At 39.0% G+C, this 27,391-nt stretch overlaps 3 protein-coding genes across 6 annotated transcripts in view; all 3 read left to right on the top strand.

Moving 5' to 3' along the window:
* The first annotated feature begins 266 nt into the window (after nt 1–266).
* Nucleotides 267–8,881, top strand: LOC116246883 (serine carboxypeptidase-like 40). Its single transcript, XM_050075731.1, is given in 14 exon segments — nt 267–657; nt 730–837; nt 961–1,238; nt 2,300–2,538; nt 2,654–2,803; nt 2,903–2,995; nt 3,412–3,517; nt 3,657–3,792; nt 6,134–6,595; nt 6,759–6,866; nt 7,530–7,807; nt 8,170–8,424; nt 8,516–8,631; nt 8,734–8,881. Coding segments are annotated over 14 exon segments (2,868 nt in total).
* A 3,706-nt stretch (nt 8,882–12,587) lies between these two features.
* On the top strand, nt 12,588–23,110 carry LOC116246875 (uncharacterized). Its single transcript, XM_031618781.1, has 16 exons — nt 12,588–12,980; nt 13,074–13,181; nt 13,673–13,950; nt 14,157–14,414; nt 14,554–14,669; nt 14,782–14,871; nt 15,323–15,428; nt 15,635–15,785; nt 17,765–18,190; nt 18,285–18,392; nt 18,889–19,166; nt 19,670–19,921; nt 20,132–20,247; nt 20,355–20,441; nt 20,891–20,996; nt 22,801–23,110. The coding sequence occupies exons 1-16, from the start codon at nt 12,686–12,688 to the stop codon at nt 22,957–22,959; spliced, it is 2,934 nt and encodes a 977-aa protein (XP_031474641.1). The 5' UTR covers nt 12,588–12,685; the 3' UTR covers nt 22,960–23,110.
* Nucleotides 23,111–24,421: 1,311 nt separating this feature from the next.
* Nucleotides 24,422–27,391, top strand: part of LOC116255963 (ABC transporter A family member 1) — a 39,329-nt gene continuing 36,359 nt past the window's right edge. For 3 of the 4 annotated variants that reach the window (XR_004173010.2, XM_050079300.1, XM_031632062.2), the window contains exons 1-5: nt 24,422–25,080; nt 25,207–25,286; nt 25,980–26,151; nt 26,620–26,702; nt 26,790–27,006. Coding sequence is in view for 3 of the 4 variants with exons in the window: in XM_050079300.1 (XP_049935257.1) it covers nt 24,991–25,080; nt 25,207–25,286; nt 25,980–26,151; nt 26,620–26,702; nt 26,790–27,006 (642 nt within the window). In the remaining variant the exon portion in view is untranslated. Of the gene's footprint in view, nt 25,081–25,206; nt 25,287–25,979; nt 26,152–26,619; nt 26,703–26,789; nt 27,007–27,391 lie in introns of those variants that run through there. The other variant, XM_031632071.1, reaches the window with a different exon arrangement.

Below are 27,391 nucleotides of genomic sequence, written 5' to 3'. Positions count from 1 at the left end.
CTCCTCCGAAATATTTGCTAATTTCCAACAAATTTCATCATAACATCTTCATATGTGCATCTCAGATCCATGTATCTGAGGCAGAATGTTAATTTAACCGCAACAAAAAGTATCTGTATTTGTAGTCCAATTTTAGCATTCAACTTTGTCCCACTTTAAATGCAGCATTGCCGAAGGCAAGATGTAATTTTGTTTTGTGGGGAAGGGCCCTTTAACTTTGTAACACACCACAGTCTCCTCAGGGAGTAACACCAATGGGAAAAACGATGGATGGTAGTCTCCTTTTCTTGAGGTCATTGTTGGTTTTGGCTTCTCTGTTGGTGGGCACAAGCCAAGGAAGGCAGACAGATGCTCTCAACCGGCTTAGGATGGCCAGGGGGGAAGGAAAGATCGATACAAGAAGTTGGCGTGTTGATACAGACTCAAAATTTGATAAGTTTGAAAAAGTTTTTTCCGAGAAGAAGGTTTATTCCCAAGAAGGCTTGAAGGAAAAGGACAAGATAAAGAGATTGCCAGGACAACCGGATGTGGATTTTGAGCAGTATGCTGGGTATGTTACAGTTGACGAAGAAGCAGGGAGGGCCTTCTTCTACTACTTTGTGGAAGCTGTTAGCTTCAAGAGTCATTCAAATCCCCTTCTCCTTTGGCTTAATGGAGGTAAACTTTGATCTCTATGAATGAATTTGATTCTCTCTCTCTCTCTCTCTCTGAATTTGATTATATTTTCAGGTCCTGGATGCTCATCTCTTGGTTTTGGCGCCTTGGAGGAACTGGGGCCGTTCAGAGTTGCTAGTGATGGTCGATCTCTTTACAGAAACAAGTATGCCTGGAATAATGGTAGTAACACGTTTTGCATTTAATTTAAATGATTAGATTATGCATTCTTTTTCTTTTATATGAGAGATGGGATGTGTATGTTCTCTCTCTCTCTCTTATATATATATATATGTGTGTGTGTAGTGGCGAATGTTCTGTTCGTGGAGTCACCAGCAGGAGTGGGCTTCTCTTACTCAAACACCACGAGTGATTATTCTTACAGTGGTGATCAACATACAGCGTTGGATAACTATGCTTTCCTTGTGAATTGGTTGGAAAGGTTTCCAGAGTACAAGGAGAGGGATTTCTACATTGCAGGAGAGAGCTACGCCGGGCATTATGTGCCTCAACTTGCTCATACCATCCTCCAGAATAACAAGTGGTCCGAGAGAACCATTACCATCAACCTCAAGGGCGTCACTGTAAGCATTTCTGCAGTCCCTTTCATCTCCTCATCTCTTCATTGAGATTACACGGCTAACCTTTGGTCCTGACGAAGATGCATATATAATTATGCGTAGCAAGCAAAACTAGTTTATAAACACTACGGAAGAATAATTATGCAAGTTGTTTCTGGTAGATGTGATGCCATTTTCTGATGTCGATGACATCTTACATGGGTATCATGAAATGAAATGAGAAATGACAAATTTTATCTGGTACAGTTAGTGTATAGAACGATACATGTTTTGATGAATCTACTTGTTCTTAGGACCTAACGTTCAATCTCTTTCTTCTCTCTTATATCTGTCTGTCTGTGGAAGTCATCGTATTTTTTTAAAGTTTTGCTTGAATGTTAATGATCAGATACAAGTTTCATATAGTTTTTGGACCTTGAATGGGACTGTATCTAGAACTCTATCTTACGTCATTAGGCAACAAGTCGTAACTGCAAGTTCTGGAGACTTGGTGTGACACTGCGTGTAGAATATTTGATTGTCAGAGTTCACCCATAGTCTTGGAGGGCACTTGATGAGAAGAACATGCCTCAAGAATACCATGTTATTGTTTCCGTGAATATGGTGTGATTTTGTTCAATATTTTGTTGTTGGATTTAAGAACAGTATCCCTATATAATCCCATTATGTTTCCTATATAGTATCTTTAAATCATGTGTTTAAAAAACATCTATTAAAAGAACACAAAGTTTATCTTTTCAAACGCCCTAGGACAAATTTTTCATGTAGTCAAAAAAAAAAAAAAAACCAACATATGATTTTATTGGTAAGTGTTTGAAACTTATTTCATCTTCAAAGAAAATATGATATTTCTGAACAATCACTTACAGAAAAAATCGTGTTGTACCATAGAACAAGCTTTTGAGGATACATTTTATATCTTATTCATGATCTGCTTACCACTATCTGAGATATCAAGAACGGATGAGCATCTGCAGGGGAGAAAGACATGTCAGTGAAATACTTTTTATCTCTTCCGTTCAGAAACAATCTTAATCACTGGTTCTTGGTCTTCCATTTTATAGATTGGCAATGGCGTGCTTAACGACTTGACGGACGACAAAGGGATGTATGACTACTTCTGGACTCATGCATTAATCTCCGATGAGACCATAGACTCGATCCGCAAGACCTGTTATCCCCCCCTCACTACTCAACAATACGACGATTGCAACAACGCTCAGTGGGCAGCATGGAATCTCATAGATTCCCTCGACGTATACAACATCTATGCTCCACTCTGCCACATCAATTCCACAAAGAAGTACGCCTTGGTAAACCTATTCTGATCTCTCTCTCACTACTTCTTTCCTTCCTAACTTCTTGATAGCGAGTTGGTAATGTTGTTAGATTATATATATATATATATATATATATAGTTCAGGAGTATGTTCTGACTTTTGGTTTGGGTAGACAAACTTTGATCCTTGCTCAGACTTCTACGTGGAGAAGTATCTGAATCTACCAGAGGTGCAAGAAGCCTTTCATGCAAATGTAACAGGCATCAACTGGCCTTGGGTTGCTTGCAGGTACTCTTTGAGAAGTTTTAGTTTCTTACCGTCCGTTTTTTGGATCATTATATTTTTTAAGTGCAGAAGTTTTTTTCTTTTTTTTGGTGAAAACTGCAGCGATGCGATCACGCGATGGACTGACAGTGCAGATACGGTCCTACCTCTTCTTAGAGAATTCATGGACAATGGGCTTAGAGTATGGGTCTTCAGGTAACTAACTAGTTTTTTCTTTGAACTCAGTTAAGGTAGGGTCATATAACGAGATACCATGGCAATATTCCTATTTAATAAGTTTTATTTTTGTTGATTATATTTCATTCTTTACGTGCGAGAGCAAAAATTTATTCGTACAAGAAGGAAAACTTTTGTTAGTTCATTTTTTTCATTGTTCTTGAACTTGCAAAAGTTTACTTTTAACAAATACACTTTCTTCATTATGTCACCTGTTGCAAAAGTTTCTTGACAAAGTCCCTTTTTGTATCATAAACTTTTTTATATCACTGTTTATGTTTTTCAACTCACTCAACTCTTAAATAGTTTCAAGGTCATGCATCAACTAAGAAGTGCACACAGATATATAAACATGGCAAAAACTATAATTTCGTGTTATTTTTGCATCCTTTCAGTGGGGACACAGATGGTAGAGTGCCTGTCACATCCACAAGATATTCTCTCGCGGAGCTCAAGTTGCCAGTCGCAACCAGGTGGCATCCTTGGTTCTTCAATCAAGAGGTAAAAAGTGGACGAGAATTACATGACAATACTATATATATATATATATACATATAATCTTTTATATGAACTTGATTCTGTACATATATCCATCAACATGGAATGCTTATTTCTGTTCTGTATCACTTTCAATTTGCAGGTTGGAGGATACACATTGGCGTACAAGGGGAATCTAACGTTTGCGACAATCAGGGGAGCAGGACATGAAGTTCCCAGTTACCAGCCAGGGAGAGCTCTCTCTTACATCACACATTTCCTTCGAGGGAAACCCCTTGGTCTTTGATCTCGACATCCAGGCGATGTGATCAGTTTGTTGGGGGCTCATCTTTTATTGGATTAGATCTTTGTGATCAAGTAACTACAAAAGTTTACTTCCATCATTCTCCACTAAATTGAAGTCATTAGGTTTATTGCTTATTAAGATACGGTTATTATCAGGAAGATTTTCGGTCTAGCACATGAATTTGTGATTCAGATGTGAGAGGATCAGACATTCCCAAAACAAAGATTCAAATTCCAGTGGGAAATCCTCGACTTCCATCCAATAACTTGACGGACCGATCGAACAAACTCGTCATGTTAAACAGAGACAAATCTCGTATCTTTCAGATCTAAGCATAGAGAACTCAGCTTCCATTTGTCGACCGGCCTCATGAACAGTAGACTTACCTCGAAATCACAAATAAAACGAAAAGGATCACTTCGAACGGCATAAACGACGCAAGGAGAGAGAGAGAAAGCATGAAGACCGATGGCAATCAATCCATCGCTTTCAATATGAATCGGCCGTTCTGATCACGACCCTGAGGACGGGCAAAAGAGGGAAAATCACGATCAGAGGATCGCGGCGGAGGAGAAGATCGCCCAGCGAGTGGCCAGCTGAGCCTCAATAGTTACAGGAAAAGGGCAATGGAGGGACGAGAAAAACCCTATGTGTCTCCCAATAGGTCGAAGGAATGGGTGCAATGGATCGGATCAGAGGATATATAAAAAAAAGGACAAGTTTAGCATGTATTAAGAAATTGCATCGTAGTGATATCCAATTAAATTGAAATTCCGATTCGTTTTTAGATAAGGTATTCAGTTTCAAATAAATATGCTATATATCTAATATCAATTTTTTTGAATTTGTATATTTAGCAGTCCAATTTATGCGCCATTTGAAGAAAAGAAAGTTGGATTTGAATCGTATTTATACATGTGAGCAGTCCTATAAATTGGATATGGTAAATGCATACTCGGTTTCATACCCATCAAAATAAATAAGAGAAGGACAAGTACCTCCGCAAAAAGTAGATATACATGGTAATTTTTTTTTTAAAAAAAGCAAATAGATCACCTAAATGAAATATTTTAGAAACTTATAATGTCTCATTCATTAAAAAGTTGATAGTTTTTAAAATTTTTTTGGACTGATCTTGCATTATATACATGTTATTATTATTTATATACATAAGCTGCATATAATTATCAAAAGATCCTTCATAGATGATATACGATCCCTACTTATACTTGTGATGATCATCAGATCCCAATATGATCAGTATATATTGTAGCATGTTTCCCACACTTTGACACACGATCCTGCAGGGGTGATCTGGATCGTTGAGTGGCGTTCTCGGATATGATATTGAATATCAAAATTCTTATTTCGAGTGAATTGAATGAGTAATGTATCCTATCACCTAAAAAGAGTTAAGTTTTCATTCAATCCTGAAACTTCCACCCAACACCTCGTTCTTTTTTTAAGGTACAAGACATACTTTTGATGTTTCGAGGTACAGTCCCCATCACGCTTCAACTTGCATTTTCAGGGGCCCTTCTTTTGCAACACAAGCTATTGATATTCAGGAATTCAAAACCACAATTAGCAGTCTACCAGCTCCCACCTTGACCATTGCGTCAACCCTTTGAAAAGTAATATTAAGCCTCTTCTTAAAGTTTCAAAACAAATCATTAAATTTATGAAGATTTACTGTTAATAAAAAGAGAGATAGATAGGGAGGATTAATTTGGTTATATATATATATATATATATATATATATTTACCTATACGTGCAATTTGTTAATTGTTTAAAAGAGAAGCTGAAGTCGTGTAATTTCAAAAATGAGTTTCAACGTATCGAGCGTTTTTTGTTCAACACTGTCGATTTAATTCAAAATAAATAGATGCAAGATTACTGGATCGATAATAAGTTTGAACCTACAAAATGACAGTAAATCCCACACGGTAAAAAGCTTCGATGAACATTGTAAAATGGCAATTGCATTCACTCTTTTTTCATAACGCCAACCCAAATAACAACAAAAAGGAAAGTCTAACCTTTGGTACACCTCCACCAAAAACTTTAAGATTCGATTTCCTTAATTACAAACAGAAATAGAGAATAATTTGCGCACTAGCTCCCACAAAACTGGAAATTAGTTTACCTTCGAAGCGGGAAAGACACCGAATCATCACAAGCTTGAAACGATTCTCATTCATTTCACAAGAATTTTCAGATCATGTCTACCCATCTTAAGAAACAGCAATCTACACCTTAATTACCATGATATATAGAAGCAAGCAGTGACAAATTATTGTTCATAAATTTTGCTTTCTTCCATATAAGTAGAGCGCCACCCCAGGCAAAAACCAACACACCATAGTTCCTCTCCATTCGGTGTGGCAGCAATGGGGAAAGCCATGGATGGTAGTCTCGTTTCCTTGTGCTTCTTGTTGACTTTGGCCTCTCTGTTGCTGGATGGAAGCCAGGGGAGGCAGACAGATGCTCTGAACCGACTCATGAAGGCCAAGAGAGAAGGAAAGGTTGGTACTAGCAGTTGGGGAGTCGACATGGACGCCAAAATTCATCAGCTTAACGAAGTTCTTTCTGAAAAGAAGGTTTACTCGCAAGAAGGGTTGAAGGAGAAGGACAGGGTGAAGAGGTTGCCAGGGCAACCGGATGTGGATTTTGAGCAGTATGCTGGCTATGTTACAGTTGATCAAAAGGCAGGGAGGGCCTTCTTCTACTACTTTGTGGAAGCTGTTGGCTTCAAAAGTCGGTCTAAACCCCTCCTCCTTTGGCTTAATGGAGGTAAACTTTGACCCCACCTCTCTCTCTCTCTCTCTCTCTCTATATATATATATATATATATATATATATATATATATATATATATATATATATATATATATATATATATACACATAAGTGTGTGTATTATATCATCTGCATCGAATTTTCTTTATACTTTTAGGCCCTGGATGCTCCTCTCTCGGTTATGGCGCCATGGAGGAACTGGGACCGTTCAGAGTTGCTAACGATGGCCGAACTCTTTACAGGAACAAGTATGCCTGGAACAATGGTACGTCTGAGTTCGAATCATCTGGTTTTGGTGATTTTGAATATTTAACTGAATGCAAAAGCTTCTGTCAGATATATTTCGGGCGATAATTTTTTGTATTTGATAAAAAAAGCAGATTTAGGTGGTGATTGATTGAGACATTTTTTTGTAACAATGGGCATAATTAAAGATGTCAATTCCAACTAACGAACGAATAAATTGTACAAGTTGAAGATATTTTACTCGGTTTGTCGTCTTCACTAAACTTATGTTCTTGATAACCGAATGTTTAGTTGGTAGAGGGTCATTTTCCGTTGGTCAAAGCTTAGGTTCCATATTTTAACAATATCGAATGTTTCGGTGTTTTCAGTAATGCTAAATCTTCAAGAGGCATGTCAAAATATTTCTTCCATTAATTGTTTAAGAACTAGAAACACAACGGGAATTCACGGAAAAAAATTAGAGCCATGATAGGTCATCCCATCAGATTGTTCGGATGTGTTAATGGCAGAAACATTAAGAAACTAAAAAAAATTGTTCATGATCATGCTCAATCACCTATTGAAAAGTTAAATTAGGCAACCCGCAATTGATTCTCTGAGCTCTATTCTACAGATGACACATATTAATGTTTCATTTGAAAGTATGCACTGACCAGCGGGATATGGATTCTTTCATGGGCAGTGGCGAACGTTCTGTTCTTGGAGTCGCCAGCAGGAGTGGGCTTCTCTTACTCAAATACATCTATAGATTATACCACGAATGGAGATCAACATACAGCACTGGATAATTACGCTTTCCTTGTAAACTGGTTGGAAAGGTTCCCGGAATACAAGGAGAGGGACTTCTATATTGCAGGAGAGAGCTACGCCGGGCATTATGTGCCTCAACTGGCCGATACCATCCTCCGAAACAACAAGCGTCCCAACAGAACCATCACCATCAACCTCAAAGGAATCACTGTAAATCCTTTTACTCTCCCTTTCATCCTACCACTAAAAGATTGATCAACTGTTCATTTTGGAACTGCAAACTCTTGTTGGTGTCACCATCTCTTGTCATCTGCTTGTCCATGAAACATAACCCTGTAACTAGGAGTGGTCAGGACCAACTTCTTTATCTTTGGTTTAAGGTTCATTCAGTAACTAAAACTCAACATTCTGAAAGTACATGTATGTGGAGAACCATGATCACCATGATCTATGATTAGAACATATAAGAATGTAGGACCTAGAGTAGCAGTATCTAATCCTCGGTTTTTACGTCAACAACTCTTGCTTCTTCATCAAAATTATCAAATTAATTTGTTTGGCGAATATGGCAGATTGGCAATGGAGTGCTAAACGAATTGGCAGATGACAAAGGCATGTATGACTACTTCTGGACTCATGCATTGATCTCGGACGAGATCATAGACACCATTAACAAGAACTGCTACCCTTCTCTCACCACTCAGCAAACTGACCTCTGCCAAGAAGCACAAAATGCAGCATGGGGCCTTGTACAAGCCGTTGATGTGTACAACATCTACGCTCCGCAGTGCCATAGTCCTTCCCAATCTAGAAAGAAATACTCCTTGGTACCTCTCTATGTCTCTCTCTATAGATCTTCCTCTCCCTTTAAATCTCTCTCTTTATCACGTAGTACTGTGTATTTTCTTATATGGGTAGGCAAATTTTGATCCTTGCTCGGACGACTACATCTACAACTACTTGAACCTGCCAGAAGTTCAAGAAGCACTTCATGCAAACGTGACAGGTCTCGAGTGGCCGTGGGCTTCCTGCAGGTATGTATTGTGCAAAAATTTCCTGTTGTTGATCTGCGTTCTTTATTTAACATTCTTGGCTAAAATCTTTAGTTTGATGTTCATCATGTTCTGAATCTGCAGCTCGATAATTGGCTGGAGTGATAGTTCGGATACGCTGCCGCTTTTTACAGGATTCATCAAAAGCGGCCTCAGGGTTTGGATCTACAGGCAAGATGTTTCACTTCTTAATTGTGCAGATCTCGTGATCTACATTTCACCAACGTGTTGACAGATTTTTTATTGTGCAAACTCATGTTTTAGTTTGTGGGCAATGTGAAACATTAGTTGATCAGGATTTGTTGAAATCTTTAGTTTACTAACGCCTTAGTCATTCTGGTGTGTGCAGTGGGGACACCGATGGAAGGGTGCCGGTTACATCCACGAGGTATTCTTTGAGCGCGCTGAGATTGCCAATTACATCTAAATGGTATCCCTGGGTCTTCAAAGACGAGGTAAATTCTTTTACAGTAAATAAAATAATAGATACGCAGGTGCAATAGCTCTTCGTGAATTAATTTGAACGCAGATATGGTCATTATTGTTTTTTCTCTTTTTTGAAACATAGTTTCCTTTGAATATCTTTTTAAAAATACTCAAAATTTGAGCTTTTACTATTTATTCCTTTGCATGCCATATGATCCAATCGCTCAAAAAATTGCATCCTATAAGCTATAAGAAGCAAGAAAGTTATTGCTAGTTCAAAATAGTACTGCATATGTATAAGCTTGAGATCATATCGATAAACTACGATTCTAGAAAGAAAATCATCAACGATGTATATTAAGGGGCAAAACACAAAAACCAGACATACTAAAAGTAGTATTTCAATGTTTTTTATTCAATCTAACCATATTGATCTTAACTTGAGAGTGATGAATGGATGAAGAGCATATGTCAAGTTAGTCACTTTTTCTTACTTTGATCACGTTTTTAAAATAATCATAACATGAACACTTACCACATCAAAATTTTGGCAGAAGAAAAATCAGACTTACTTTTTTCAAAAATAACTTGAACTGAAACACGATTTATATTGAATTAGTACTTATGAGCACATTTGGATGTTCACCTTTCGTTTACAATATTTGTTTAACACAAAATTTGGAGGTCTGGTTTTTGTCTCTTGCATAAGTGGTTCGGCATTTACCAATTATCACTCACGAAGAACCATATGTGCTTGTATATTTGTGTGAGAAGCCCCACACTAAGTACTTCTGTGGTCTCGATCATGTCAAATTTTCATGCAGGTTGGTGGATATACTTTTGCCTATCAGGGCAATCTAACGTTTGCAACAGTCAGGGGAGCAGGCCATGAAGTGCCCAGTTATCAGCCAGGCAGAGCTCTCGCTTACTTGAAGTATTTCCTTCTAGGGCTGCCCCTTCCCCGTCTTAGTTGATCGATCTCGATATCTTCAATAGTTCTCTATGAACATTTGTTTTCGGCAAATTGCAAGATGTCAGTTGTTAGATACTGGTTATGCATTATTTGAATGAAAAAAGTGAGTCGCAAAAGCTAGTCTGAGCTCCATTCCATCTTCTAATGTGGTAGCCCAATGTTAGAATTATTTTACTATACTGAACAGACTGAACAGTGAAAGCTTGGGATCAAATCTTTACTATAAACTTTTTCAAAATATATACCATGGTGTCTATAGCTTGCTGCTTACAAACTTTACACAACCGATAAGGCCATGCCAATGTATGTGCAAACCAACTTCCTTGGTGATTTTTAGCTTTTTAAAGATGTTAAATTATGAAACAAATGTTGGACAAACATTTACATCTCTTCAACTTGCAAAGTTCTCTTATGTTGTCTTGCAAGTTTTCCAATTCATAGATGAGTTGGAACAATTACGATAAAGTCTTTTTTTTTTTGTGCGATCTCGTTAAGGGGGCAAAGGTGGTATGTTTGAGTATGGTGGCTGGGTCTTGTGCTGCGCTGGAATCTAGGTGGGTTCAATACAACCGTCAATTAAAGTGTCACAATCCCACTTTTTATGGTCCACGGGAATAACTCTTAAGCAAATCAAATATGCTAAGTCTTGTTTTTATGCACCCACCTACCCGTCTCTTGAAGCATTTCATAAAGAACTGTTTAACATATAATTATTAAAAACCAAGCACCTTTGGCGATAATCTGCCCTCTTCCCGACAGACATCCGATCGATTTGATGTCTTTCTTATCTGTCCATGAGTTGAACACAAAGTGGGCTGACTTGATTCGCATCTCCAATTCAGACAGGTTTTAACTTTAGTTTAGGCCGAGCCACTAAATTTCTGTGTTATCCTTATATAATGAGTTTAGTTTCAGAAGAAGCTTTTGAGTAATATGAGACAAGAGCATGGATTTCGCTAATGCCGGTTTGAATGGGGCAGTATACATGACCCTAGCCGACCTTGATGTGTTCCGCTTGAGTTTGACTCGAGCTCGAGCTTGACTTGTTTAACAAAAGGGTTTAATCCAAGTCGGGTTTAACCCAAGTCGATCGAGTTTGAGTCGGGTTCAAGTTGGCTCAACCCTTTAAAACACCGTTACGTGTGACGCCCCTTTTACCAACTCCTAACAACGGCAACCACTTCAGGTAATTTGTCAAACTGGTTATTGCCATGAGAGCTCCAGCAAATGTGGGGACGCTTCTGTGCATAGTAGTAATACGTTGTAAATGTTATAGATCATCTCAATTCAATATTTTATAGATTTATATTCCACTCATTCAAAAGAATAGCTTTAATAATTTTTTTAAGACTAATATTACATAATAAACATGTTATATATATTTTTTATATGTGCATAAACTTACAAACGATTTCAATTCTTACATCCAAAAATAAATTACAAACCTACTCATATCTATGGTCGTTTTCAAATTTTAAAAAATCTAATTAAATGAAAGGATCATAACTATGTATTGAAATAGCCTCGAGAGGCAGAGTACCGATGTGAAATCTCTATCATTAGTTTGATTCCTATGCACTAGATCTCTCTAATAATTGGGTGAGAGCACTATTCATTCAACCCTAGACCATAGAAGTAGGAGCATAGCCAATGTAGGCTGCATGGCCCTAGCCTCACCTCAATTCTTTTTTTTTAATTTATATGTAAATGTTAAAAAATTTCACTTGTTTTATATAAAAATTTTGAAAAATGATATTTCGGCTCTGATCAAAATTTAAAAACTTTAATTCAGCTCCCTTCATAAAAAATTTCTGGCTTCACTCCTGCCTAGAAGCACAATGAAAGGGGACTCAATTCTCATCAAAAGACTAGGTGAAATAATCGTCACACTGACTCCGAACTACATATTGCTATAGCTACCTAAAACCCCTCACAAATAACTTTAGAAACTTGCAAAACTTCTATATTGAACAATTCTAAAAGTAATAAAAAAACCTCTAACATTACTAAAATACATATATACACAATTCACCAACATAGTAAACCATATCATGAGGCCACCTAGAAAATGGATCCATATAAAAATAAAATTGAAGCTGTTGATAGGTTCCGCAGAAAGCTCTCAAACGCACATGTACACATAAAGCCTAGCAATTGCCTGTACATTGTACATCATATCCACTAGTCCAGCGGAACATTACAAGAGCTTTAGGGTTTGGTTTTCCTTTCATATGTACAAGGAAAGAAAATTTGGCGCAACAGATCGCTGAAATCTAGAATAAGTTAGTCAATTTGCCTTCAAAACGGGAAAGACACCGAATCATGTTAATAATCTCGGAACGATTTTAATTCATTTCATTAATACAGCAATCTACACATTACAACGCTAAAGCCAACTAATGAATGTTCATAAATTTGGCAATTTAATATGTTCTTCCACATTAGTAGAAAACCATGCAACCCACTCGGCATAAGCACGAAAACAAGATAATCACAGACCATAATTCCCCTCAAGCTGTGGCATCAATGGCGAAAAACATGGATGGCAGTCTCTTGTTCTCGGGTTTATTGTTGGCTGTGGCCTCTCTGTTGGTGGGCACAAGCCAAGGGAGGCAGACGGATGCTCTGAACCGACTTATGAAGGCCAGGAGAGAAGGAAAGATCGATACAAGAAGTTGGGGGGTCGACATAGACGCCAAATTTCATCAGCTTAACGAAGTTCTTTCTGAGAAGAAGGTTAACTACTCTCAAGAAGGGTTGAAGGAGAAGGACAGGGTGAAGAGGTTGCCAGGGCAACCAGATGTGGATTTTGAGCAGTATGCTGGCTATGTTACAGTCGATGAAGAAGCAGGGAGGGCCTTCTTCTACTACTTTGTGGAAGCTGTTGGCTTCAAGAACCTGTCTAAACCCCTTCTACTTTGGCTTAATGGAGGTAAGGAACCCCCCCTGCTCTCTCTCTCTCTCTCTCTCTCTCTCTCTCTCTCTCTCTGTGCATTTATGCGTGACGTCTTGATGATGTTCTTAGGTCCTGGATGCTCTTCTCTCGGTTATGGCGCCATGGAGGAACTGGGGCCGTTCAGAGTTGCCAGTGATGGCCGGACGCTTTACAAGAACAAGTATGCCTGGAACAATGGTATGTCTGAGAACGATCTATCCGGCTTCATTGTGGACTGTTTAGCTGAAATTACTTGTCAGAAAATACCTCTTAAATTTGCATTTCTCTTGCTGCTCAGTTACTTCAAGCAAATTAATTATCCAGATTTTGCACCCCCCCAATGCGTTCTCCCCTGTTGCTATGTGTGCTGTAGTTGCCTTTGCTCTTTCAGCTTTATACAAGGAAACATATAAATTTTTTAAGAAACTATACAAAATGCACCTAAAAATTTTAGCAACAATAGAAACAATAAGTTTATTTATATTGCCAATCTGCCATATTCGCCAAACAATAAGTTTTTCTATGGTTAAATAAAAAGTCGATAATACTAATCGAGAAAACATTTATCCATGAATACACTTTAAGATTTTCTTTTTCTTCACGACCATTGCTGTTTCATGTGTCGAAGCATTGATGATTCTTAACATATGTCGACCTTCAATTTTCTTCTTCTTTTTTTTTTCGTGAAGTGGCAAACGTTTTGTTCTTGGAGTCGCCAGCAGGAGTGGGCTTCTCTTACTCAAATACTTCAGCAGATTACAGCTCGAATGGAGATCAACATACAGCTTTGGATAATTACGCTTTCCTTGTAAATTGGTTGGAAAGGTTCCCGGAGTACAAGGAGAGGGACTTCTATATTGCAGGAGAGAGCTATGCTGGGCATTTTGTGCCTCAACTGGCTCATGTCATCCTCCAAAACAACAAGTGGCCCAAGAGAACCATCACCATCAATCTCAAAGGAATCACCGTAAGACCTTTCACTCTCCTTTTCTTCCGCTATTGCAAGAGTGCTGGATTTGCTTATTTCAACTGATGTTCTCACTTGAACCGCCATGAAATGGGACGCTCTGTGTTTGTGTGTGTGCGTGCCTCACAACTTCTGTCTTACCACCACAGGGTTCTGCACTTTCATTCAATACTTACTAACTATTTGGCAAAATAAGAATATATTAGATTGGGAATGGAGTGATAAATAAGTGGACAGACGACAAAGGCCGGTTTGACTATCTGTGGACTCATGCATTGATCTCGGACGAGACCGTAGACACGATTCACAAGAACTGCTACCCTCCTCTCACAAATCAGCAAAAGGACTTGTGCGACGAGGCAACTTCCACAGCATTTGTTCTTGCAGTTAACGGCATGGATATTTACAACATCCATGCTCCACTCTGCCATGATCATTCCGGAAAGGGGCGCAGCAGCTCCTTGGTATATTATAATCTCTCTCTCTCTCTCTCTCTCTCTCTCTCTCTCTCTTATATAAACCCTTTGAGCTTTGTGTTTCTGCTCTTTCTCTCTCTCACACACACATATGTGCTATTGCCTTTTTTTTTTCTCGCATGGGTAGGAAAATTTTGATCCTTGCTCTAGCAATTACATCCTTAACTACCTGAACCAGCCAGATGTTCAAGAAGCTCTTCATGCAAATGTGACGGGTATCAAGTGGCCGTGGTATTCCTGCAGGTACTGTGGAGAACTAGAAATTTCACGCTTGTTTGTTGGTCTCCGTTTCTTTGTTCAACATTTTTTGGTTCGAAATTTTCAGTTTGATGTGTAGCATGTTCTGAATCTGTAGTGACAAGATTGGTATATGGGTTGATTCGGCGGACACCCTACCTCTTTTTACGGAATTCATCGACAATGGGCTCCGAGTTTGGATCTACAGGTGAGATGTTTCACAGTCTGACCGTGCAGGTCTCCTGTTTTGTATTTGGACTACACAGAATATTTTTTCGTCTGTTTTATTGTGCAAATTGAGAGAAAAGAGAAAAGGGGGAGAACAGAGGAAAGCACAATGATTCAACGTGTTCCATCCTTAGACGCTGTTTGGAATCAATAACATGCATCTGTCTCAAAAAGTAGACAGATTTATAAAACACTTTTTTAAGTGTCCAGTCAATGTTACTCATAAGATTCTCAGTCTCATGAGTTTGTTATTGCTCTCTCTTTGTTTATACAAGGTTTTGTAAATCATGCAAGAAAGAATAGAGGGATCAAGTTTACATTTTGGTTCATCTAGTTACACCTCCCATGCCCAAAAAATCTGAATACCAAACACTACCTTAGTTTTGGAGGTTACTAAATCTTCTAACACCTTGTTTGGTGTTTGCATGCAGTGGGGACGTTGATGGAATGGTGCCCGTCACATCCACAAAGTACTCTTTGGACGAGCTCAAATGGCCAGTTGCAACCAAATGGTACCCTTGGTCCTCCGGCAACGAGGTAAATATATCGACATTAATTGAGCATACTTCTTCCATTGATGCTGCATCTGTCGACCTAGACAGCTGGTTCAGACCATCGATATGAAACTTGCATCAGTAAATTATACCTACATTTCTTAATAATTGGTAGGTAAACAGTTCGTGAGGATTCTAGTTAGATACCACTAAATGCTTATGTTGCTTTACTCTCATATTTTCTTGCAGGTTGGAGGTTATACTCTTGCTTATCGGGGCAACTTCACATTTGCCACGATCAGGGGAGCAGGTCATCAAGTTCCCAGTTATCAGCCAGGCAGGGCTCTCTCTTACATCAAGCATTTCCTTCTAGGGGTTGCCCTCCCCACCTTTGAAGCCAGTGCCTAGCTAGTTGGTGGCCTTTATCAATTTGGTCTTAGAGTAAATGAGATTACAATTTCTTACGGAATTTGGGTGGACAGTTTTTCAATGTGTTAGATCCGTTGCAGATTATCCAAAGGAAGAATACTGATTTAGTTGTCCATGAACATTTGTTTTGTGCAAATTTCAAAGTATCATTTGTTAATTTGCTTCTGGATTAATCGAATTGGAAAAGTGGGTCTCGAGAAGTGGTGATCAATCACAGCTTGCCCGTCGTGTTTTTGTTTCTTTTTACACCACTGCTTGGATGGTACTGAAGATGATCCTACTGGATTATGCGTGCCAATTACAGATATCACGTTGGTGACTTCATCACAAATCAAACAAAGATCAACATAAATTGCCTTCAGAAAATTCTTTTCTTTCTATCATTTGGAGCCTCAAAGAGGGATGCCAATATAGGTTGATATGATTTGGGCACTTGTTCATAAGTTTGGCATTCAGTCCTTCGACGAATTTTTTAATTTTACTCATCTGACAACTATCCAGCATTTGACAACATTGAGTTGCCCGTCCTATTACTTGCATAGTTTGCCAACAGTACTATAAATGTAAGCTGAATTTGCCGCATTAAGACCAAGGCCACACGAAAATAGATTCTAGATCACATGCAACCCTAAAGCAAAACAAGTCGCCCAGTTAATTGATTCTAAGTGTTTGAATATGGCTGGATTGTCAACCAAATCAATGTGATCCTAAGATACCTTACAGAGGAATATTGTGGGTCTGGATTGTCAACCAAATCAATGTGATCCTAAGATACCTTACAGAGGAATATTGTGGGTGTGTTAGTGGATCTTTCAAACCCGAGTTCTAACTTCTAAGTAACATCCAATATATATATATATATTTATTGTAGATCACTTAGGGTTGTTTGGCGATAGTAACACATTGCTATTGTCATATGAATTTACTTTAAAAATTGGAGTAGATACACGAAACATTTGTTCTAGTGTTTTATGAATCTACATCTTCATTTTCATGAAAAAGTAACATTGTGTTACTGCTTGCTATTACTACCAAACAGCCCCTTGGAAAACGTTTGGCAGTGAGGCCAGTAACGTAATGCTTCATGTATCGTTCTAATTAATCATAAATTAGGACAAATATATGGAACAATATGTTATTGTTTTCATTGCCAAACGCCCCCTAGACATATCAAGGAGGGGAGATGATTGATTCTATGTGACGTAGCTGGATGGTGAAGTCACTATCATATCTAGAAAGGTCTTTGATTTCAATCCCGCCGGCATCTCTTCTGCATCTCTACTTTCTTTTCTAAATCCCCAGGACAAAGAAGTTCATCTACTGGATCATGTCAAGGAATGAGTTTTTATCTTCCAACCTTATATATGCAGCTGAAGTCATTTAAAAAGGTTTCAATTTGTGTGATTTTTTCAACACTGATCTTCATTTAAATTTAATTCAAATTAAATTGACGCAAGAATTGATCTGTATAACTAAAGTTTATACATCCTTATATGCGGGAACATTTCTGGACAAGAAAATAAAAACCAAAATTGTCGACGTTTTAAAATGCAATAAACATACTTTCTAATAATTATCACCATCCCAAGCAATTAAAAAAGGAAAGACTAACATTCATTACACCTCCTCTAAAGAAACTTCGGGGTTCTAACTTCCTTACATATAAGAAAGGGAACATTTTCGGATACCGTCTCCCTCAAAACTGGAAATCAGTTAATTGCCTTCAAACTCGACAGACTCCACCCATCTTTCAGTCATTTCATTTATAGAATTCACAGCTCATCTTTATCCATCTTAAGAAACAGCAATCTACACCTTTCAATGAAAAAAATAGTATTAATATTCATAAATTTGGCAAATCTGATTGACTGAATGTCTTCTAAGAGCACACACCTCAGGCAAAAACTAAAACCTGATTATAGAGACGGCGTCGTAACACACCATAAGTAGTTCCTGAAGGTATCGCGGCAATGGGAAAAACCATGGAAGTCAGTCTGGTTTCCATGATTTTGTTGTTGGCTTTGGCCTCTCTGTTGGTGGGCACCAGCCAAGGGAGGCAGACAGATGCTCTGAACCGACTTATGAAGGCCATGAGAGAAGGGAAGGTCGATACAAGAAGCTGGGGAGTCGATATAGACACTAAGTTTTATCAGCTCAACGAAGTTCTTACTGAGAAGAAGGTTAACTACTCTCAAGAAGGGTTAAAGGAGAAGGACAGGGTAAAGAGGTTGCCAGGGCAACCGGATGTGGATTTTGAGCAGTATGCTGGCTATGTTACAGTTGATCAAAAGGCAGGCAGGGCCTTCTTCTACTACTTTGTGGAAGCTGTTGGCGCCAAGAATCAGTCTAAACCCCTTCTACTTTGGCTTAATGGAGGTAAACAACCCCTCCTCTCTCTCTCTCTCTCTCTCTCTCTCTCTCTCTCTCTCTCTCTCTGCATTTATGCATGTCTTCTTGATGATGTTCTTAGGTCCTGGATGCTCTTCTCTCGGTTATGGCGCCATGGAGGAACTGGGACCGTTCAGAGTTGCCAGTGATGGGCGAACTCTTTATAAGAACGAGTATGCCTGGAACAATGGTACGTCTGAGAACTGGATGTTATGGATTTGAATGCTTGTGATGTGTGAACCAAGTTGAAGGAACAGGATTCCTCTTTTTCTATCCTTTCGTTGGCACATATTTTTCTTTTCTAAACCTGTGTTTGCCTATATAATAATGTATCCATATAGAACAATTGTTCAGGGCTAATGGATGCTTGCAAAATAATCTAAAATGCCCCTTTTCCCATGAATTGGTGGCCTGTGAGGACGCCGACCATTCTTGTGAGTGCAATTGACCCCGAGCATTCACTGCCCTCTCCATCTAATCAGTTTAATCGGATCCCTTAACATTAAAAAGAAACTTTATGAAAGCAAACCCAAATCGTTCAATATCGTCATCCATTTTTCTGAAAAGTCCTTTTCAAAGGACAAGAATCATATAATCAATTTCATTACTGCACACACACACACATATATAATGCTTCATCTGACTATGCACTGATCGATGGATTAATGTGGCTTCCTTACCGACAGTGGCGAACGTTTTGTTCTTGGAGTCGCCAGTAGGAGTGGGCTTCTCTTATTCAAATAATACAATAGATTATATCATCAATGGAGATAAACAAACTGCATTGGATAATTATGCTTTCCTCGTAAATTGGTTGGAAAGGTTCCCGGAATACAAGGAGAGGGATTTCTATATTGCGGGAGAGAGCTATGCGGGGCATTACGTGCCTCAACTCGCTCATATCATCCTCCAAAACAACAAGCGTCCCAACAGAACCATCACCATCAACCTCAAAGGGATCACTGTAAGTCCTCTCGCTCTTCCTTTCATCCTATCATTAAAATATTGATCAACTGTTTGGACTACAGTCTCTCCGTCTGCTAGATGTGATGGCACCACTCAAGTTGGTGCCATCTCCTGCTACTCCATGAAAGACATCTCTCTCTCTCTCTCTCTCTCTCTCTCTCTCTCTCTCTCTCTCTCTGTTTCTCTCGGCGCCGACTCTGTAACAGAGAGTTGCAGGAACAACAAATTCTTTCTTATTTGACCTCAGGTTCATTCACTAACTGAAAGTTTGAATATACGCATCATTATCCCCTGGTTGACCTCGGCCCTCCATGACTAACAGGGCAACACGATATAAAAAGGCAGAGAATAGAGCAACAGGATGGGGTTCTAATCCAGGCTTTTAATTTACGTCAGCAACCATCACAATTACTCCTCTAACTACCAGTAAAGTAGAAATGTTTCTCCTTCAATCTAAAATGATCTTAACATAAGTTCACTGGCTTACTGACAACATGGTAGATTGGCAATGGAGCGATAAACGAACTGACAGATGACAAAGGAATGCATGACTACTTTTGGAGTCATGCATTGATCCCGGACGAGATCATACACACCATCCACAATAACTGCTACCCCCCTCACACAACTGAGCAGTATGATTTGTGCCAGAAAGCAAAGAAGGCAGCATGGAGACTTGTAGGAGCCATTGATGTGTACAACATCTATGCTCCGTCATGCCGTATCAATGCTTCCAAAAAGAATCACCCCTCGGTAATCTCTCTCTCTATCTATCTTTATATATGTACATACATCTCTCTATCTTACATATGTACATACATACATACACACACACACACACATATATATTCAGGTAGGAGGTTTGTATTCGCAAGTCTTTTATTTGATTCCTTTGAGCATTACTTGTCTTTCTCTCCCTTCTTTTTGCTCTCTCATTACTACTGTGTTTTCCGACATGGGTAGGAAAATTTTGATCCTTGCTCTGATAGTTACGTGCAAAACTACCTGAACCTACCAGAGGTTCAAACAGCACTTCATGCAAACGTGACAGGTCTCAAATACCCGTGGTCTGCATGCAGGTAGTATGGGAAATTTCTCATGTTGCTGATCTCCATTCTCTGTTCAGCTTTCTAATTGGTTGAAAATAGATTTTTAATTTAATGTTGCTCATGTTCCGAATCTGCAGCTCGACGATTCAATGGAGTGATAGTGTAGATACGCTACCTCTTTTCACAGAACTCATGAATACCAGCCTTAGAGTTTGGATCTACAAGTAAGATGTTTTACTGCCTAATTGTGAAAATCTCGTGTCTTACGCTTCGAAGTGTTCAACAGTTTTTCCTTAACATGTATCATATATTGTGCAGATCTCATGTTTTCATTTGTGGGCAATACGCATGTTTGGATTATCAGGATATATTTCACAAGTGGAAAGATTTTTCTTTTGTTTTCACTCTGGTCAAACTTAAACTAAGAACCTATGATTTATCCAATTTTTGTCACATTGCCTTCTGCTCAATCGAATTCAGCTCTTGCTTTCTAAAGTTTTAAACTACAAGAGAACTTCTCCAAACATGACCTACTATATATTTCTTTTCGGTTGGTGTTTTGCTTCACATATTAGAACAAACAATAATCTGCTTACGATAAGATGACATACAAGATAACATTTTCAGTGGTCACTTATAACTTTACTAACGCCTTACTTTGGTGCGTGTGCAGTGGGGACGTGGATGGAAGGGTGCCTGTCACATCCACAAGGTATTCTCTGAAGGAGCTCAAATTGCCAATTGCAACCAAGTGGTACCCCTGGGCCTTCCGTGAAGAGGTAAATTATCTCACATTAAGTAATACAACACATGCCACATATAGCTAGCTTCGAGCAGGTCCTTTACTAGACAGATCCAGATGCCTCAAGATTGATTCACTACCTTTTTTTACTTAATTTTAATACATAGATATGATCATTGTTGCTTATTTTTGTGAAACACAAGTTGACTATAGTTTACCAAAAATAAAATAACGCTTGAGTTTATAGAATTATGCTAAATATGATCTGTTTTCTCATAAAACATCTAAGCATGAAAATAGCTAATTCAACGCATTTACTATGTTTTGGGATATCGACCACATGGGATGTAGGCCTCTAGCCTAACCTGTCAATGAAGATTCCCAAAGGGTCTACATTTTGAAGTTAGTGGTCTGCAAGGGTCCTCGTGTCCATCTGTGCTTCTCCATTCAAATAGACTAGAACAGGAGGGATCAGCCAGTAGTAGATGACAGGCTTCAGTGGCAACTGCAAACAGCATGTTGTTGATACCCATTTTATGAAACAGGTGAACAAGAACCAGAAGGTTATGGTGGGGTTGTGCCAAACGTCGACCCCTCGGGCGCACACATAATTTTCTTCCTACCCATTTTCACATGTGACCATCCGTTGGGCTTCCTTTTCTGCAACAATTTCTTATTTCTCCGATGCACCAGATGGTCTACAAAAGTGGCTGGCCGACCTATAGATCAAGCAAAGCTTAACCTTCATTGTATAGTCAATCACTCGAGTCATAACCTCATTATCTTCCACTTCAAGATTAAGTTTTGGGATAGCCTAAAATCCTGGAGGAACTTCAACTTGGATGCAGGTATATCTAAGCCCTTACTGTAAGGCTTAGTAGCAAGAATACTAATTCCAATCAAAGAAGCAATATCCCAAAATGCCTGTTACTGATCTTGAACTCACTCGGAAGCCTAAGCAACCTAATTTACCAACCGAGATGAACCTCAATGATGGTATCTTTGGCCAACGGTTTTCGAAAGAGCTACAGATAGAAGCGTCATCCAGCTTACCTTCCATTCCCAAATCCCATTGGCTAAAATGGCTAGCGAAGCAGAGTCAAATGCCTCGTAATTCTCCCGATAAGCTGTGTTTTAGAAATACAATCTTTTCCTCTCATTCACCTCTTTGGGATGCAGTTTCGGTATGTCACGATCCTTAGCTCGCCTTCGCCTCTCTTCAACAACCATAGTAGCTCAAGGTCGAAATCTTGGTAGAGCACTAGGATTATCACCTTTATTTGCTTTGGCAGTGCTCCCCCAATTTGTTAGCCTCTGTGACAGACCAGGAAACCTCTTCCCCACCTCTTGCTTGCGCCATGGGAGGACAACGCAACGGAGTACTCCTCCTGAAGGGCAAAAAGCTAGGATACCAAGACCCCCAACTGGATGGAAGAGTTGAAGAGGCAAGCTCCGCCTCCCTAGCAATCATGCGAAAACACAAAACTAGAGACCGTCCCTCCTCAAACCCTCTTTCCAATTTCGGACGAACAAGGACGTTATAGTGAAAAGGAAAAGCATTGATTCAACTCGTTCATATATGCATCTACACGGTTTCCATATAAATTATCAGGATATGTCTGTTTTATATATGTGGTGCCCATCGGCATCCCAAATCGTGTGTATAATTCTAGATTGCACGAGAGTCCATCAATAATTTATTTATGTGGCTTTGGGAGTGGCCTTAGATACTACATCTGCTGCATATGTTTTAAGTGTGTGTCCGAAGTATACTTACTGTGTACATTTTGTTTGTTTGAATACTTTGTTGCTTTTATTTCACTTTTTTGTTTTTTTGGTAGGTTGGTGGATATGCCTTTGCTTATCAGGGCAATCTAACATTTGCGACAATCAGGGGAGCAGGCCATGAAGTGCCTAGTTATCAACCAGGCAGGGCCCTAGCTTACATAAAGTATTTCCTTTCGGGGACATCCCTCCCCATCTTTCATGTCCATGTCTAGTTGGTGGTTCCAATGCTTGCGTTCAATCATATATATGTAAAACTAAGCCTGCCTTGGTTCTCCATAAACATTTATTTTGGACAAATTACAAGGCATCGTTTGGTAATTGGTTGTGCATCATTTGAAATGAAAAATGAGTGGCAAAAGGTTGTCACGCTAGGTTGCATTACTTTTTGAGCCGCAAATGATGGCAAACACTGTAATTATGCTCAATCCTCTAGCTCAGCTCGTCTCATTATGATCCTCTTTATAAACCCTTGAAGATCTATCACAATTTCAATACGAAACTAAATTTCTGAGGTGTTATAAATACAATACCCAAGTTGAAATATAAGTAGTGAGAGAGAAAGAGACTAATTGATATAGGGGCTTATTAGTTAGAAATAAAAGAGAACTAACAACACAAAATATTAATATTTTCATTTTATGCATATGGAAAAAGGTAGAGAACTTGTAAGAGAGAGAGAGATGATGGAGGACAGATGTGTTTGGTCACGTCGTTATGATTGACATTAGCACTCGGATATAAGGTTCAACAATTAAGTACATGGTTTTCTAAAGGAGTTTGAGACAGACTTTAAAAATATAGTTTTAAAAATGAAGAGTTTGGAGAAAATTTCAGAGATTTATATATATATATATATATATGTGTCATGCTATGGACTGTTAAGTGGTTCCAAGCTTTTCTAGATGCAAGCTAAAGCCAACTTTAAGATGTCATTAATCACACTAAGCTATATTCCAATTTGAATTAGAGTTGATATAATCGGTATTAAAGCAATAATATATGATACGTTAATCCAAATGTGGGGGAGACAGAAAGGGGAGGGTACAGGTCGTGCACGTGGTGGAGGAGAGAGAGAGAGAGAGAACTGAAAAAAAAAAAAATTAAACCACACAAGTCCAATGAGTAATGGATGTACAAACAAAACGACTTAGAGAGAGAGAGAGAGAGAGAGAGAGAGAGTCCAACAGCTTTTCGTAGAACGATCAAAACTTAACTAACGGCAGATAATATAATATAGTATAATACAATATAATATATTATAAGGTAATATAATATAATATAACAAAATATAGTATAAGATAATATAACGTAGTATAATTTTGAGTCCAATGGAACAGCATAATGGTTAAAAAAAATATGTAGAAGTGTTAATGAATCGTCTGCTATATTAGAAAACAATCAAACAATTCATATAAGTTGCTAATGCCGTGGTAAGATTTTTATGGTGCAAATCAAAGCTGGTCATAAAAAGGCTCATTTGAACACCTAACCCGAACCAGTTCGGACCTAAAAAGGTCAATTCGGAGATTTCAATTTAAGGTATTTAAATGAAAGAAAAAATTGAGGTTACTTAAGAATTTTCCAAAAAATTATCGACTTTTTCTTGAAGTGGGACCCACTATGGAAAAGCAACACGCAAGAACGACGACGGTGGAGACCGACCGGCTGCCTCCCACTCTCAGTCGATCGTCATCTGCGGCCACGCTTCTTCCTCTTCCTTCTCCCATTTTCGCCGCCACCACCGACCGCCCACTCACCCCCTCCGTCTTCAACTGTACCAACGTCATCGTCATTTATCTTCCATTGTCGCCGCTACCCACCTCCCTCCTGGCTCCTTTGCTCTTGACACGAGCTGAATGGTCCTCCTCCGGTCGGTTTGCGCGATTGCACCATCCCTGTCGCCACCACCACCAGTCTTTCTTTTTCTGCGACCAATTTTTTGTGCCTCCTCGCCCCGTTGTCACTACCCGCCTCCCGTTCTTTAAAAGTTTTCCATCCTCCGATGGCTGGAAGGTTTTGAGTTCCCATGCAAAGAAGGGACCGCCGGAATTTTGCACGAAGGTTTATCAAGCGGGAGATGAGCGTTTCCTTGTATCTCCCGCTCCCACTTCGTCTTCTCTCAGTTCTCTGCCTTCTTGTCACGGAGGTCCGGTTCCGATTGTGAAGGAGAAGGAAGTGTTCTTCGCGTTCTCTTCATCGACGTTTGGCTCTCGAAATAAAGGAGAACGAAGGGTGAGGGGGAGATGGACGAGCGCTCCCGTCGGCATCTTAAGGCCATCCTCCGAAAGAATTGGCTGCTCAAGTGTCGCCACCCCTTCACGACCTCGGCGGAAGTAAGAATCCTGCCGTTTCTTGCACCATCATCACCATCTCTTTTGGGGGGTGTTGGGGAATCAAGGTCTCCTTACGAGTTCTTTGTTGTTTCAAAGCATGTGTTTCTTGGCGGTCTTTTGTTGTAGGTTCTCCTTCCGACGATCGTGATGCTTTTGCTTATTGCCGTAAGGACGAGGGTTGACACCGAGGTTCACCCCACGCAGCCGTGAGTTTCTACGCGATCAGTTATTCCTTTGTTCTTGATAGGGTTTCCACTTTTGTTCTGGCAGTTTCTTTTCTTGCATTCTCTTGGGTGGTAGGTTTTTTCTTTTTTTTTTTTTTTTTTTTTGTTCTCCCACTTTTGAGCATTATACTGTCGTTATGTTTTGCAGACTTCCCTACTTATTGCGTTTGGTAAACATTTAGATCATTTGTGATGATAATTGTCACACCCGATCGTCCTCCTATACGAGCTAGTGGCTTTTTTGTTGGCTAAATGCATCCAAGAAACCTTCCGCCAGTTAAGCATGGAAATCTATTAGCAACTGAAGCTATACTTTCATATTAATTAACTCTGCTTGATGCGTTCCGAATGTATTGCATCTTCTGGATTAAGTAACTCTGAGTTGACGTGTCTAGAATTTGGTGTACTTCCATATTTTCATTTTGAAAAGTTTCATCCGTGTATCTTGGTATGCGTTTAGCCCAACATACTGGGGACCACGAATTGCTAATGTATCTAACTTGCATTATTTTTTGTGCTGTGGGAAAATACTTTTGCGCATAATGTGTGTTCCACAAGGCTATGCTTTACACGATTACTGCCTAATTTCTCCAGTTCGTTTTCTTTGTTTTCTAATATTGGCTTTTGTCTCTAGTTCACCGAAAATGTATTTGCTTTCCATTCTGTTTTTATCAGATATATTCGTAAGGGCATGTTTGTTGAAGTAGGGGCTGGTGGCCTATCTCCGAGTTTTGACGCACTTCTTAAATTGTGGCTGGCTACCGATGAGCACTTAGCTTTTGCGCCAGATACGACAGAGACGAGGAATATGCTGAACCTTTTGTCACTAAGGTTCCCACTTCTGAAGGTAGAGGCTTACTTTTGTGGTCCCATCTTCTATTTCAAATGTTTTGTGAACTCATTCAATTGTGAGGCCCGTACTTTTTTCCCTATTATGTAGCCATTTTGGCTATGGATATGGAGCATGACACATTTTGATATACTAGTTATAGAAGAAATGAAGCAATTCTGGTGCACAGGATAATGGGAGTAGGAATTTGTAGTTTTGATATTTTTCTTTTTTGCTTCCACATGTATTCCACGAAGCTGAAATCGATAATCTCATGATTGTCCTGGTTTTCTCATTGACACTTTCACATAATGGTTTGTAAGCTAATTTGCAGTCAAGTTGGAACCGAGCTTTCTGAATCTTTATTACTATTGGACAAAAGGGAAAAGTCATGTCTGTTATCTCTCTTTGTGTGACTGCACTTTCTGTCAACAAAACCTTCTTCACTCTGATATTTATTTATTGATCTCACCTTCATTTTCTTAGATTGTTGGGCAAATTTACAAGGATGAACTTGAGATAGAATCCTACATACGTTCAAACCACTATGGTCAAAGGGACCAAATCATGTAAGTAATAATTTATTTCTATAGCAAAGAATTTAATAGAGAATGGCTTGCTTTAGAAGTTCTAACTTCTGCTTTTCTCATCTCTAGGAATTTTTCGAAGCCAAAAATCAAAGGAGCAGTCATCTTTCATGAATGTGGACCACAAATATTTGATTATAGCATCCGCCTAAACCATTCGTGGGCATTTTCTGGATTTCCTGATGTCAACACCATTATGGACACTAATGGGCCTTATGTCAATGATTTGGAGCTGGGTGTCAGTGCTGTACCTACCATGCAGTATGGCTTGAGTGGCTTCTTAACAGTACTCTCTCTCTCTCTCGTCGCCATACATACACTGTGATGGTTTGTCTGTCTTGTAGTTGTTGGCCTCTTTCTTTACTTTTCCATGAAGCTTGTCCACTATTTCTTGTTATTTCCTGGTCCTTGTTATACTTTTCAGTATCTTGTTCTTGTACCTTTTCCATTTGTACTTTGCATGTGAGTACTATTTGGCTTTGATTTGTACTGTGTACTTACTGGCCAAAAGTAAAGTGCCACTCTGATTCTTCTACATGGCTCCTTGGAGGTGCTGATTATGTTGACTGAAGTTTTATTGCAGTATTGTGCCATTTCATTATTTTCCTTCTTGTGAAGCTCTTAATCTTTCCCTCTTGATTTTCTCCACAACTGTCTCTATGAAGTGCTAT

This window comes from Nymphaea colorata, chromosome 1 (assembly GCF_008831285.2).
Source record: "Nymphaea colorata isolate Beijing-Zhang1983 chromosome 1, ASM883128v2, whole genome shotgun sequence".
NCBI classification, from domain to species: domain Eukaryota; kingdom Viridiplantae; phylum Streptophyta; class Magnoliopsida; order Nymphaeales; family Nymphaeaceae; genus Nymphaea; species Nymphaea colorata.
Note: the sequence above shows the minus strand (reverse complement) of the source record. Positions and strands in the feature narration are given on the sequence as shown.